The following is a 14,250-nucleotide window of genomic DNA, read 5'->3' on the forward strand; positions in this document are numbered from 1 at the left end:
CTTCACTTTTAAGTTACTTTCTAAAACACTTTTCCACTCAACAAATTCAAAATAATGTCTGTATTTCTTTCTAGTTCACTGTTATACAAGTCATACACTACAGCACTTCACAATCACTCGTTACGGGGCCATAATTCATGTATTTACATAAATAATATATTATAAATAAGCATAACCCTATAATGTACAGTAAATAAAAGTTGTTGTTTTTTTCTCCCCAATTCGGAATGCCCAATTCCCAGTGCACTCTAAGTCCTCGTGGTGGCGTAGTGATTCGCCTCAATCCGGGTGGCGGAGGACGAATCTCAGTTGCCTCTGCATTTGAGACCGTCAATCCGCGCATCTTATCACGTGGCTTGTTGAGCGCGTTACCACAGAGACATAGCACGTGTGGAGGCTTCACGCTATTATCTGCGGCATCCACGCACAACTCACCACACGCCCCACCGAGAGCAAGAACCACATTATAGAGACCACGAGGAGGTTACCCCATGTGGCTCTACCCTCCCTAGCAACCGGGCCAATTTGGTTGCTTAGAAGACCTGACTGGAGTCACTCAACAAATAAAAGTTATTTAATTAAAAGTCAGTAATCAGTTTACATACATTTAAAATGTAATGCATTACACTTTTTGTGATGGAAAGTAATTAGATTACAGTAAATAATTACTTTGTAATTGAATCACACCCAACACCGGATCTGAGTCCATAATTAGTTTGGGTTTCTTTGTCTTTGCTCTGTTCCAGTGTTGTTCATGGGACTTTGGATTTTTATTCCTTAATGTGATATTTACAGGGCACTAATTGCGCATTTACATGCACATTCTTACACCGATTATGCTTAATAAGCCGACAATGCATGTGGTCATGTAAACACAATAAACAGCATTCCTTTATCGGTGTAAGGTGATAAACAGCTTAAGAATAAACCATTCGGGGGGCCTGGGTAGCTCAGCAAGTATTGACACTGACTATCACCCCTGGAGTCATGAGTTTGAATCCAGGGTGTGCTGAGTGACTCCAGCCAGGTCTCCTAAGCAACCAAATTGGCCCGGTTGCTAGGGAGGGTAGAGTCACATGGAGTAACATCCTGTGGTCGCTATAATGTGGTTCTTGCTCTCGGTGGGGCGCATGGTAAGTTGTGTGTGGATGCTGCAGAGAATAGCATGAAGCCTCCACACGCTCTATGTCTCCACGGTAACACGCTCAACAGTCAGGCAACTGAGATTCGTCCTCCACCACACGGATTGAGGCGAGTCACTACGCCACCACGAGGACTTAGAGTGCATTGGGAATTGGGGAGAAAATAAAATAAAAACAAAAACAAAAAACTAAATAAGAATAAACCCATCGACACAGGTAGATTTTTGCCCATTATGCCAATTTCATGTGGCATGTAAACACCTTTACTGGCGTTCTCACCGGCTTATCCAATGTGCACATATGTTGAGCGCATGACTCCTCAAAAGCAGAGAATAACATGATTATTTCAAATCACATTTAAACACGGTTTTCTTGCTTTGTCAGATTTTTTAAATAAGCTGATTTTTGGGAGTAATCAGCGTATTGATGTGCATGTAAACATGATTGGTTACATTTCTGTCTACATTTTTCCACATCTATATCAGGTTTTGCATAGTATTCATTAATTCTGTCTATTCAAAAAACACTTTAAGAAATGAAAAATACCAATCCAAAACATAGGAGGCATTTAATACAGACACCACAGCATTTTACAAATGTCTTTCTTAGAACGTGCACAGAAACCGTTGGCTTTTGGGTGAGCATCTGAAAAAATTGATTTAAAGACCCATAGTTCACTATCAAATAATTGGGAATTTAACTGATTACATGTGTAGTAACTCTGCACATCCAAAATTTGGCTATCAAAACACAGACAAGATTGCGTACAGAAACTTTATAATGGAGCGGAAGAAAAGCCAATTAATGACTCTTCAAAGTCACTTCAGGTACTGGCATAGAACGCATAATAGCCAATACCCTTGGCGGTGGACGAAATGTCTTTGTTAATGTTTTCTGAAGCTATTGAGTCCTCACACTTGATTGTTGGGGAGTTTTCGGCTCCGGACTCGCCTTGAGAAATTCTCCTCCTTTTACAAACTATCGAGTAAATACTTGGTTCTGCAGAGTCCAAAGGTTTCAAAGATGGTGCGGTCTCCATCCAGGCTGCAGCTGGAATAAATGCACTTTCCTCTCTGGATTTGTCTTTGTCGGGTGTTTGTTCATCAGTGAAATTAGTGGGACTCGGCCTGGGTGACCATGGCAAGCCAGAGGTCATTTTTCTCGGGTAGGGCCCTCTTGACCCCCATCCTGCAGTCACAGATGCAAAAGCAGAGTCTGAATAGTAGCCAAGAGAGTGAGGGCTCTGCAGAGGTAAAGATTTGAAACTGTACGGCAGCAAGGAGCTGGAATAATCACCCTCATATGCGGTCAGTTCTAACTTGTTGGCATTAGTTTGTTGGACAGAACAACGACTCGGAGTCAGATTGTTGACGAACTGATCCTGCAGGAATGGTTGCATGGCGTAGTGTGCGCTCGATACAATCTGTGTTCGAGGTGAATCTGTCGGCGATGGTGTAAGTCTTTCACGCTCTGGAACAGTATACATCCTAAAATTCAAATGTGGGTCAGTTTTAATAGTAAATAAATCACAGTGAAATGTCAGTGACTGCAAAAATGAGATATATACTCACGAATCATAATTATCTCTAAAACCCTTCGCAAAAGGATTGTGGTCAATCTTGAGTTGAGTGATCTGGAAGGAAAGAATATCATGGAAGTCAGCTGAAGTATATGGTGTTTTTGCAGCCTGTGTTCTTGTATTTTTGTCTCTATTTAAGGTATAAAGAAAAGACGTACATCTGTATTTTGATATGCTGTGACAGCGATGAACTGGTTCTCAGGAAATGTGAAGATCTGAGTTTTAGGATCTCTTCCTGTGCTTTCAATGCCATCATCTGATACTTTAACAATATGAAGCCTCGGCTGGTACTTGTGTAGAGACTGAAGGACAATCATCTGCTTATAAGACACATTGAAATGAAAATATTAAATATATACCACACGTATGTATTTTTAACTGGGCATTTTACAAACACTGAGGTATGAGCAATTTCCCAATTATATGAACTTGGTCTATGGCTAAAACAATATATGCAGTTTTATGCTTGGTAAACTATTTTTTTAGAGCAAAAATAAAAAGAAATAAATGACACAAATAACATGCAATGTACTATATATTGTGCCACATCTGCACATAATTGATCCAAATATAAGCTGCATATTTTTTAAAGGATGTTCCGGGTTCAATAGAAGTTAAGCTCAATCGACAGCATAATTTTGATTAACACAAAAATTCATTATGACATTACGTGTCCCTCCTTTTCTTTAAAAAACAGCACAAATTTGTGTTCCAGTGAGACACAATGGAAGTCAATGGGGTCAATTTCTGGAGGGTTTAGCTTTAAAGTCAGAAATGTGAAGCTTATAATTTTATTAAAGCACTTACATTAATTCTTCTGTTAAAACTTGTGTATTATTTCAGCTGTAAAGTCGTTTAAATCACCATTTTAGGGTTTGAAGTTGTAAAATTGTCTATAACTTTCCACAGATGCGGTTAGTAAGTGATTCAGTCACACTAAAATCACATATTGTTTATGTCTTGTGTCTATACTGAGTATTTTAACGTTAACAGACTGGCCTCATTCACTTCCATTGTAAATGTAACCCAGATTTCAGCATTTTTTTAAAGAAAAGTACAAGTTGATTAATGCAAAAATTAATAATAATGCAATGTATTGAACGTGGAATATTCCATCAGTAATTGTTCTACTTCCTTTAAAAACAATGAAAACATATACCATGCATATGTATTTGTAAGAGGATCATATTTAAAGCACATGAACTTCTAGTTAGTAGCAATATATGCAGCTTTATGCATGGTAAACAATTTGTTTATTTCTTTTTTAAATGACTTAAAAAACAAGCAATGTGCCTTGAGAAGCAAGATTTAAACAATTTACTCAAAATAGGCAAAAAAATGTTACCATCAAGAATTGTCCTGCACCCCTTAAAAGCAAATAAATATGAAAAGCCTACATTATGTTTTTTTAAAAACGTTTAACATCATTTTTTACCTGTGCATTATTAGTATTTGCTCCCTTGTTGTTCGTTAGTTTGAGTTTCCCGAAAGAAGTTTCTTGTCTCATCCAATGAGCGCCAGTGTTTGGTGATTCGGGGTGGACGTAAATCTTATTTCCTGTCATAATAATAATAATAATAATAATAATAATAGTAGTTAAATAATATTAACATTTTTTTTTTAAATGCATCTTTTTTAATTGTATTTTTTTATATATATATTTTGTCGTTCATACCTTGCATGTTATTGTCGGCTTTCCCACAGGTGACCCATTTTCCGCCTTGAAATCTCCAGTGGTTCGGGTCAGCTACAACAATCTCCACAAACACATTATAATGCGTTGTCAGGCTTAATCCGGTAATATTGAAACTTAGAAATGGAAACATCCGCCTGTCCAGAAAATAAAAGCAATTATCCAAATTATTCATCATCTCCAAATCGGTGTAAATGCATTCTTGTCTATTCAATTAAAAAGTCTCGTTCCTTCAATTGAGTTACATTCAATAATAATAATATTACTCAACTTTTATGTATGAAAACTTTTATGACTGTTTACCATACAGCCTATATGTCTCCTCGCACATATACTTTACTCTTATAGTAAATATAGCCTACCTTCTTTCTTCTTCTTTAGTTCATTCTACATTTTTCCCCAAACAAGATAGTGTGCCTAATTAGAATAACTCACCTGCCCTGTTTGGTGATGATCATTTCTGTTTGGTGCCGGTGAAATCTGAGCCACAGCGGCCGGTTGCAGAGATACACCTGCGCTCTCAGTCCCGCTCCAGACAGAGACCCGGTACCGTGATACGAGTGGTAAGTGTTTCCAGAACCGTGTCCAAACTGATAACCTGTGGCGAACTCATTGCGTCCTGCACACAGAGACTGACAGAATCCCGTGGACGGCAGAACCGAACCGTAATGGAGCGACGTCGCGTACCTCGATCCATCCGAACCGGCGCACATGGATCCAGTCTGACTCGTGCAGGGAAACAAGGAGCACGGGTTGGAATTCTCCTGTGTTTGTTGGGATGCGCCCATCATGATATATCGATTCGAACCGAGTCCATCTAATATGTACCGACCGGTGCTGAGCAGCTCATCTTCACAAATGATCGGTGAAACTTTCCCGTCGTCCACATCTCCGTGTGAGAACCGCGCAGAACCGGATCCTTCCCCGGGCATTTCCACAGAAGATGAGGCACCTCGACAGGGCCGAACCGGTTCCTTTAATGATGCTTTAATGATTCGATCTTAAGTTCACCGTCGTCTTCTCAGCATCACTAGAAATGACATAATTGATAAATGTCAATAAAACGACATAAAGTTTAATCTGAGATGTTGAATTTCTTCTAAAGACATTACAAATAAATACCAGGGCAGTGAAGAGTCCATAGGTGTGAATTTATTACATTTAACAAAGTTATACCAGTTTTGAAATGATAAGTGTTCATTTGCCGTTACAGATCGACTTTTCGTTTTCGGATCGATTCAGAAGTGAAACTATTTACGAGTAAAACAATTCACTATACGCCACTAAAATGAATCACAATGGTTTTTAAAGTGTTTATTTTATTTTTATTTTATTTTATTATTTTTTATCATTAATTGGGTTTGTTATTTATTTATTTTTTGTTATCAGTAATTAGTTGTTTTTTTAATAATTAATTTGTTTTTTTAATTTTTTTATCATTAATGAGTTTTTTTTAATTAATTAGGTTTTTTTATTTTTTTATTTTTATAATTAATTAGTTTAGCGATTATTTCGTAAAATAGCCTATCTCTATTTCCCAAATGCCACTTCTATTTCCTAATTTATTCAGCGAAATGATATGATTAAATTGCATTTTTTTTAAATCAATTGTTTAACAACGTTTTACTCAAATGTGCTGTGCGACTGTCTAACTGTTTAGTCTATATTTACAGGTCTTTTAATATTAATAATCTTTAAATTAAAAACGTCTCCGTTCGTCGGCACTTCACTAACCCTAACCCTATGCACGTATTTGATTGATTAAAAAACACCCTAATGACAATCTAATCCTAATAACATCCGATATATCATTGTAATTTAAATGTTCCTTCATAATAACCTACATTGTGTTGACACTGCTGACATTAGAGTTTTAAAATGCATTTCGACAAGGTTGAAGGAATATAGAATTTAGCCTATTGGTGTCATGTGAACAAACTATATTTAGCATCCATTTTTGCCCTTAATATGCTTAAACAATATTGTTAATTAAAAGTTATTGCTTATGTTCTTCGTTTATACACTTTGAAGTCTAAAGTGCACCTACTGGTAAAAATAATGTCTTGACACTATGACTTGTAAGAACTTTGTCATTTTTATTGGAATAAAATTTGATATGCATCACATTAAATAGGTGTCTATTGAAAAGGATGTCCATCTATCTCAAGCTCAAACACACTTGATGCCAAATCCATTATCGTCTCTCACGGAGAGATGATCTCCACACACAGTCAGCTATAAATGGAATACACACTGAAGCGGCTTGTTTAAAGGCAGATCAACACAAAGTAACGATCACTTACCAGTTTCATCTTCATATCGTCCACAGATTCAAGTTAAAAATCAGTCTTGCATTTAGACTGATGAATCAATGGCAGTGATGTCGACAGAATGAAGAGTTTGTCCCGTCAGAGCTGCTCGTGTTCTCCTGGTGCAGGATGAGGGGTGAGTGAGATCTGACTGTGGGCATCTGACATGCTGCCAACTTTATTCATGCAGCTCTCTGGCGCACCCTACTGATGATGATGGTGGTATTTACTCTCTGGATGTAAGTATAGCTACTTTGTCTTATGTGACCCTCCTCAAATACTTGTGATAAAAATAGACACCAGACAATTGTTGACATACAGTAAAAGTATAAAGCTATAAAATGAATGTGGATAATATAGCTCAGATCATTTGCTCTTGGGAGAATTTGATGAGAAACTCTTGAGTGCAGACTGAGGTCTTTTGATCGCAGACTCTAGTGTCTTGGCAAGTCTGAGCACAGTTTGAGACATTGTTGAGATCTCTTGTGAAACTCATAGGGTTAGGAGAAACATCTGAGAAGCATCAATTTGCTCTCCATTTCATCTCATTGGTGTCTTAGAGAAACAGTTGATTCTGGTAACCATAATGTAACATTTAACATGATATAACATGACGTCAGGATATTTGAAAGTAATACTAATTACTTTCTAAATGAGCCACATTCATGAGCTTACTCTTATAATTCTGTCTTTTATTTTTGACATTGTGTTCAGCAAAATTCCTCTTAAAATTAAAAGTAACAGCCAAAATCAAGATCTTGATTGTGTTAAAATAATCCAGTGTGTGCCAGACAGATCTGTAACCTGACAACAGGTTATAATGTGACTTAACTCTGGCTTCAGCAGCCAAAACCGTGACTAATTTCCTGTGTTGCGTGAAGTTGTGACAAGATTTTGACTCGGACTTGATGCTTCTTTCACACTTTTTAAAAAGCCAATCAAACGTACCACTTCTGTTGACTGCACTAACTGCACGACCAGTGAAATACTCCATATGTGATGTAAGAACGCTAATAAAATGCTTTGGACAGAAATTTAAAACAGAATAAAAGCATCCAATCAGCAACATCACTGAGAACTTACACTGGTTTCATTTCCAGTCCAAAACAAAATACAACCACATTTCCCTTTCTTTCTTCTTTCCCCCACAGATGATTTATATAGTAACAGCTAGTCAAACCGTTTTGGCTTTCTAGAATGATTATATGCACAGAAAGTAATTTTAGAAAAAGCAAGCAAATTGGATGCTTGAGAAATTTGTTTAAAGTTTCTTAGATGGCCAATTTTGCTCCCTGTGTCTCGAAACAGACATCCGTTTGTAATTTCATAAAAACTCTCTTTCTAGAAGAGGACACTTGCTGAGGATCAATTACGTTTTTTTTTTTTTTTAATCAGTAGCCTAAATAGCACAGTTGCCTACACATTAAAGGAATTTTCCAGGTTCAGTACAAGTTAACCTCAATCGACAGCATATGTCATAATATTGATAACCACAAAAATAAAATTCAACTCGTCTCTCCTTTTCTTTAAAAAAAGCACAAATCTGTGTTACAGTGAGACACTTACAATGGAAGTCAATGGGGTCAATCAGTAAACATTAAAATGCAATACAAGTATAGCAACTAGACATAAACAATATGATTTTAGTGGGATAAAATCACTTACTAACCTTTTCTGTGTAAAGTTATATCCAATTTGACAACTTTGTTGCCATGATGATGTAACACGTAAACAGTGCTGGGTAGATGACTTCTGAATTGTAGTCTGGTACTGATTAACAAATTACATGACTGACGGGGGCCTGGGTAGCTCAGCAAGTATTGACACTGACTATCACACCTGGAGTCGCGAGTTCGAATCCAGGGTGTGCTGAGTGACTCCAGCCAGGTCTCCTAAGCAACCAAATTGGCCCGGTTGCTAGGGAGGGTAGAGTCACATGGGGTAACCTCCTAGTGGTCGTGATTAGTGGTTCTCACTCTCAATGTGGTGCGTGGTGAGTTGTACGTGGATTGTGGAGAGTAGCATGAGCCTCCACATGCTGTGAGTCTCCGCGGTGTCATGCACAACGAGTCACGTGATAAGATGCGTGGATTGATGGTCTCAGAAGCGGAGACAACTGAGACTTGTCCTCTGCCACCCGGATTGAGTCACTACGCCACCACGAGGACAAGGAGCACATTGGGAATTGGGCATTCCAAATTGGGGAGAAAAAGGAAATCAAAGAATCAAAAAAAGAAAATATATAGTGAACTTCAGACAACATGAGTTATGGAAAATCAGATGTGATCTATAAGCTTTATACAGCTTTGTACCATTCGTGCCATTGAAGAGATGGTAAGTCTATCCCTCACAGCCTCATTTTCATTCCCATTAAAGATGGTGCTACTGTGAATAAGGTCTATAATCCACAGGATAGAGAATAACAGTCCAGAGAGAAACGTAATCCACCAACTGGTAAATCCACACTGGAGAACTGGGCAAGAGAACACTAACACTAGCAGACCGAAACAAACATAAGAAACTCACAAAACTATCTGGCAACCAACACGACACAAGAGGCAGAATATATAGGCAGCGGTAATGGGAAACAGGTGGGAGTGTTACCTCATGAACTGCAAGGATGAGCGTTGCCAAGGGAACCTAATCACGCCGGCCACGGCGCAAGGCAAACACACGTGGAGAACGAAAACACACAGACACACAGGAAAAAAACGGATAGACCCACCGAGACCGTGACACTTTCATTGTGTGTCTCACTGGAACACACATTTGTGCTTTTTTTAAAGAAAAGGAGGGATGAATCGAAATTTATTTTTGTGGTAATCAATATTATGCCACAAATGCCGTCGATTGAGCTGAACTTGTGTTGAACCCGGAATATTCCTTTCATGTTTTGTCTTGTGTTTGTGAATTGTCAAATCATGTTGGTTTGCCAAAGTCAACATGAAATGCTTTTCACAACTCATTGAGGGGTAGTGGTAGCTCAGCGGTTAAGGCTCTGGGTTACTGATCAGAAGGTTGGGGATTCAAGCCCCAGCACTGCCAAGATGCCACTGTTGGGCCCTTGAGCAAGGCCCTTGACCCTATCTGCTCCAGGGATGCTGTATCATGGCTGACCCTGCACTCTGCCCCCAGCCTAACTGGGATATGTGAAAAAGAAGAATTTCACTGTACATGTGCAAATGTGTGATAAATAAAGAAAATTATTAATTATTAATTATTTTACTTTCATACTGTGGCATATTTCAGAGTTAAACAGGTTATTCGGTTATACGTGGGAATTGATTTTTTTGTATTCATGATTAAATAATCAATTATTTGATTGAAAAGAGGGCTCCTCACAATCTAACTGATTCTTCTCTACTGCATCATACTGTATGCAATCTTGATTATACATCCATACATTTCCTGCCCCAATAAAAACCAATGTAACCTTTTAGTTCAACCTTCATTATATAGTTGTTCTTTTCCATCATATATGCCAATGTGGTTGTTTGTGTTCACTTGTTTATGAGTTCACATGATAAATATGATGATATTGGAAGTTAAGTTTAGTTATTATTAGTTAATATTACTTTTAATTATTGGCAACATATTTGAAACCAACACTGCTAAAAATGCAAGAAAACCTTTTAGTTTCTGAAATATTAGCCTTGTGACAATTTACCCATCTGACAACTACGCTTAATCTCTTGTATATATATATATATATATGTAATAGGATTCACAACTATTATTTTTGCCTCGTTGAAAGTGCTTTTGTTGCATATGTGCGAGAGTCAGAGAATGGAGTGGAGGAGAAGCTCTTTGACAGTGATGTGCAGTTCACTCAAGATACTGTAAACGTTCATCAAAACATATTTATCCAGTTTTGATTGGTGTGAAGATAAACAGCTGCATCAGTGTTTGTGTGCCAGTGTGGTGTTCAGTGTGTTCATGTGTGTAAGACAGCAGACCAGGCCAGACTGTCACCTCACCTGCCTGAAACCTGCTGCCAGACATCTGGTTTGATTTCCTCAGGTTTTGGCCCGCGTCTGTGAGCGCATTTCCACTAAAGACTTTGAACATGCAGCTGTGATGTCTCGGGCTCAGACACAACTGGCATTTCATAACAACCCTCTAGACAACGAGTCTTCAATCTGGATGGGTTACACATTCATGAGGTTTCTCAAATGTTCTCGTGTTCCCATGAAGTGACCTGCAAGACATGCTCTCATCATCAGTTCTTCAAGAAAGATGCCAAATTAATCGATCATTTATTTTTACCTTGCCTTGGGAAGTTTATATAGATATATATTTACAGTTACACATTTCTGGTTAATATTTGAAAATTTGGAGCCAGTTTTACAATGAAGCATTTACACTTTAGAAGGTCTCAGACCTAGAAGTTCTAGTTTCAGTGTTTGAGAATTAGCATTTGTAAATGTCCTGTCATACATATGAGTTCTCAGTAGATTCATTCAAATGGAAACATAAAATAGAGAAAGATTAAAGAAGTTTTTCCCCCCAACAGAATAAATAACCAAAAAATGTTTCAATGAAATGGAAAGCAAATCGAGTCTTTGCTGAAGTGGTTTCGTCTGATAAAAAGACACCAGTATTTTAGCAAATGATCTGAGCTATGCCATCCACATTCTGTATGTCAACAATTGACTCATTTGTGTTTATTTTTAATAGAAACATCTAAAACAGTTTATATTTACATGAAACATGAAAACTTCATCATGTCTCCAGAGCTCTGATTTCTGAGCAATTTGTTCCCCCTCTGAGACAGAAATACTTAATTCTATTTATTCAAGTGATTTTTAGTTTATTAAAAGTTTTAATGTATTAAATATTTATCATAGATTCATTTTAATAACATACCAATTAGTGGGCTGCATATTAAATGCACTTTGGAGTTTGAATTGAGCCTAATAAATAAATAAATAAATAAATAAATGGGGCTTGTTCTTATTGTTTCATTCTGTTTGTTTGACATTGTGTTGAACAAAAAACAAAAAACAAAATGAAAGGCAACAGCCAAAAACAAGCTCTTGATTGTGTTAAAATAGTCCAGTTGGTGCTAGACAGATCCCTAAACAGACAACAGGTTATAATATGATTTAACTCTGGTTTTAACAGCCGAAAATGCGCCATTTCCCGTGTTAAATGATGTTGTGACAAGATTTTGACTTGGACTTGACGCGTTTTTCACTCGTCGGCAGATGCAGTCCTACACTCTTTAAAACAAACCTTCTCCAGTGGATCTTTATGGCACTTGAAGTTCTGATTCAAGAGCCCTTTTTATTTTATTTGATTACACACTTTTAGTAAGAGTTCTGAAAGTTTCACTTTATGTTCTTCACATCAGTGTGTTCTTTTCTGGATTCTTTCAAGCACTAGGACATCGATGCTTTTCTAACGTTCTTTGTGGAACTCTTAAAAGGTTCTCCTGTGACATCAGACTGTAATTCAGTGTGTATTCATTCTAAAGAGTGTCGAGTGATGTAAATGTCTTTGTCTTCGTCACTGAGTACTGACTCAAATCAAGGGAATCTCTGCTGAGCTTCTGATTTGCTGTCGATTCTCATGTAGTGGGAGGTGTTAAAGAAAGGAGAATGATAATGATTGTGTTTGGTTTCAGGTTCTGTATGGTCTCAACACTCCTGACGTTTGTGATTTGTTAACGGCTGTTTCACTTGTATATGTTTATATTTTCTTGGTGTCAGAGAAAAGCCTCCAGACACCCACAGATATAGTACTGCAATGAGAAATATGAGTGGAGTTGTGAATGTGGCCCCAGCAACACTTTGTCATGGGACTCTTGAGACCATCTTAGGGGAAATATTTCCACATGTGTTTACATCTGTAGTGTTTCCTATTCCTTGTTAATTGATTTGTTACATCACTGCAAAAGTTCCTTATTTTAAAAAGTATTTTTTTCTTGTTTTCCAGTAAAAATACGTAAACATACCTAAAACAAGATAAATGTACCTTGAGAAAGATAACAATCTTGAATTAAGCTTATTTTTCTCAACCGATTTGCTGATCTTATGCATAATTAGCTACAGTTAGTTCATTAAATTTAGCTTATTACCTAATAAAATTTCATTAATACTTATTGCTTATTACCCAGATTTCATTCATTCACAGCATGCCCACCTCTTCAGACACTACTACACCACAGGCTGAAACCATATTTTTACTATAGTAATATTGTAGACCGTAGTAACCATGGTTTTTGGCTGAAACCTTAATTTTACTATAGTAATAATATAGACCACAGTAACCATGGTTTTTGGTGGAAAATATATTTTTACTCTAATAATATTGCAGACTGTAGTAACCATGGTTTTTGGCAGAAACCATATTTTTACTATAGAAATATTATAGACCGTAGTAACCATGGTTTTTGGCAGAAACCATATTTGTACTATAGTAATATTGTATGCCGTAGTAACCATGCTTTTTGGCTGAAACCATATTTTTACTATAGTAATATTGTATGCCGTAGTAACCATGGTTTTTGGCTGAAACCATATTTTTACTATAGTAATATTATAGACCGTAGTAACCATGGTTTTTGGCTGAAACCATATTTTTACTATAGTAATATTATAGACCGTAGTAACCATGGTTTTTGGCTGAAACCATATTTTTACTATAGAAATATTATAGACCGTAGTAACCATGGTTTTTGGCTGAAACCATATTTTTACTATAGTAATATTATAGACCGTAGTAACCATGGTTTTTGGCTGAAACCATATATTTACTATAGTAATATTATAGACCGTAGTAACCATGGTTTTTGGCTGAAACCATATTTTTACTATAGTAATATTATAGACCATAGTTACCATGGTTTTTGGCAGAAACCATATTTTTTACTATAGTAATATTATAGACAGTAGTAACCATGGTTTTTGGTAGAAACCATATTTTTACTATAGTAATATTGTAGTCTGCAGTAACCATAGTTTTTGATGGAAACCATATTTTTACTATAGTAATATTGTAGACCATAGCAACCATGGTTTTTGCCTGAAACCATATTTTTATTATAGTAATATTATTGACCGTAGTGACCATGGTTTTTGCCTGAAACCATATTTTTATTATAGTACTATTGTAGTCTGTAGTAACCATGGTTTTTGCCTGAAACCATATTTTTATTATAGTAATATTGCAGACCGTAGTAACCATGGTTTTTGGCTGAAACCATATTTTTACTATAGTAATATTGCAGACCGTAGTAACCATGGTTTTTGGCTGAAACCATATTTTTACTATAGTAATATTGCAGTCTGCAGTAACCATGGTTTTTGGCTGAAACCATATTTTTACTATAGAAATATTATAGACCGTAGTAACCATGGTTTTTGGCTGAAACCATATTTTTACTATAGTAATATTGTATGCTGTAGTAACCATGGTTTTTGGAGGAAACCATATTTTTACTATAGTAATATTGCAGACTGTAGTAACCATGGTTTTTGGCTGAAACCATATTTTTACTATAGTAATATTGCAGTCTGCAGTAAC

The 14,250-nt window shown here is 36.7% G+C and overlaps 1 protein-coding gene across 1 annotated transcript; it reads right to left on the bottom strand.

Annotated features, from left to right (window-relative positions):
• Positions 1-1,290: 1,290 nt before the first annotated feature.
• eomesb (eomesodermin homolog b) lies at positions 1,291-6,861 on the bottom strand. Its single transcript, XM_051720206.1, has 7 exons — positions 6,718-6,861; positions 4,850-5,444; positions 4,397-4,551; positions 4,157-4,278; positions 2,880-3,038; positions 2,714-2,775; positions 1,291-2,629 (listed from the first exon to the last, which is right to left on the bottom strand). Exons 2-7 carry the CDS (start codon positions 5,344-5,346, stop codon positions 1,966-1,968), a joined length of 1,659 nt encoding a protein of 552 aa, XP_051576166.1. The 5' UTR covers positions 5,347-5,444; positions 6,718-6,861; the 3' UTR covers positions 1,291-1,965.
• Positions 6,862-14,250: the final 7,389 nt, after the last annotated feature.

Source organism: Myxocyprinus asiaticus, chromosome 16 (genome assembly GCF_019703515.2).
Source record: "Myxocyprinus asiaticus isolate MX2 ecotype Aquarium Trade chromosome 16, UBuf_Myxa_2, whole genome shotgun sequence".
In the NCBI taxonomy this organism is placed as follows: domain Eukaryota; kingdom Metazoa; phylum Chordata; class Actinopteri; order Cypriniformes; family Catostomidae; genus Myxocyprinus; species Myxocyprinus asiaticus.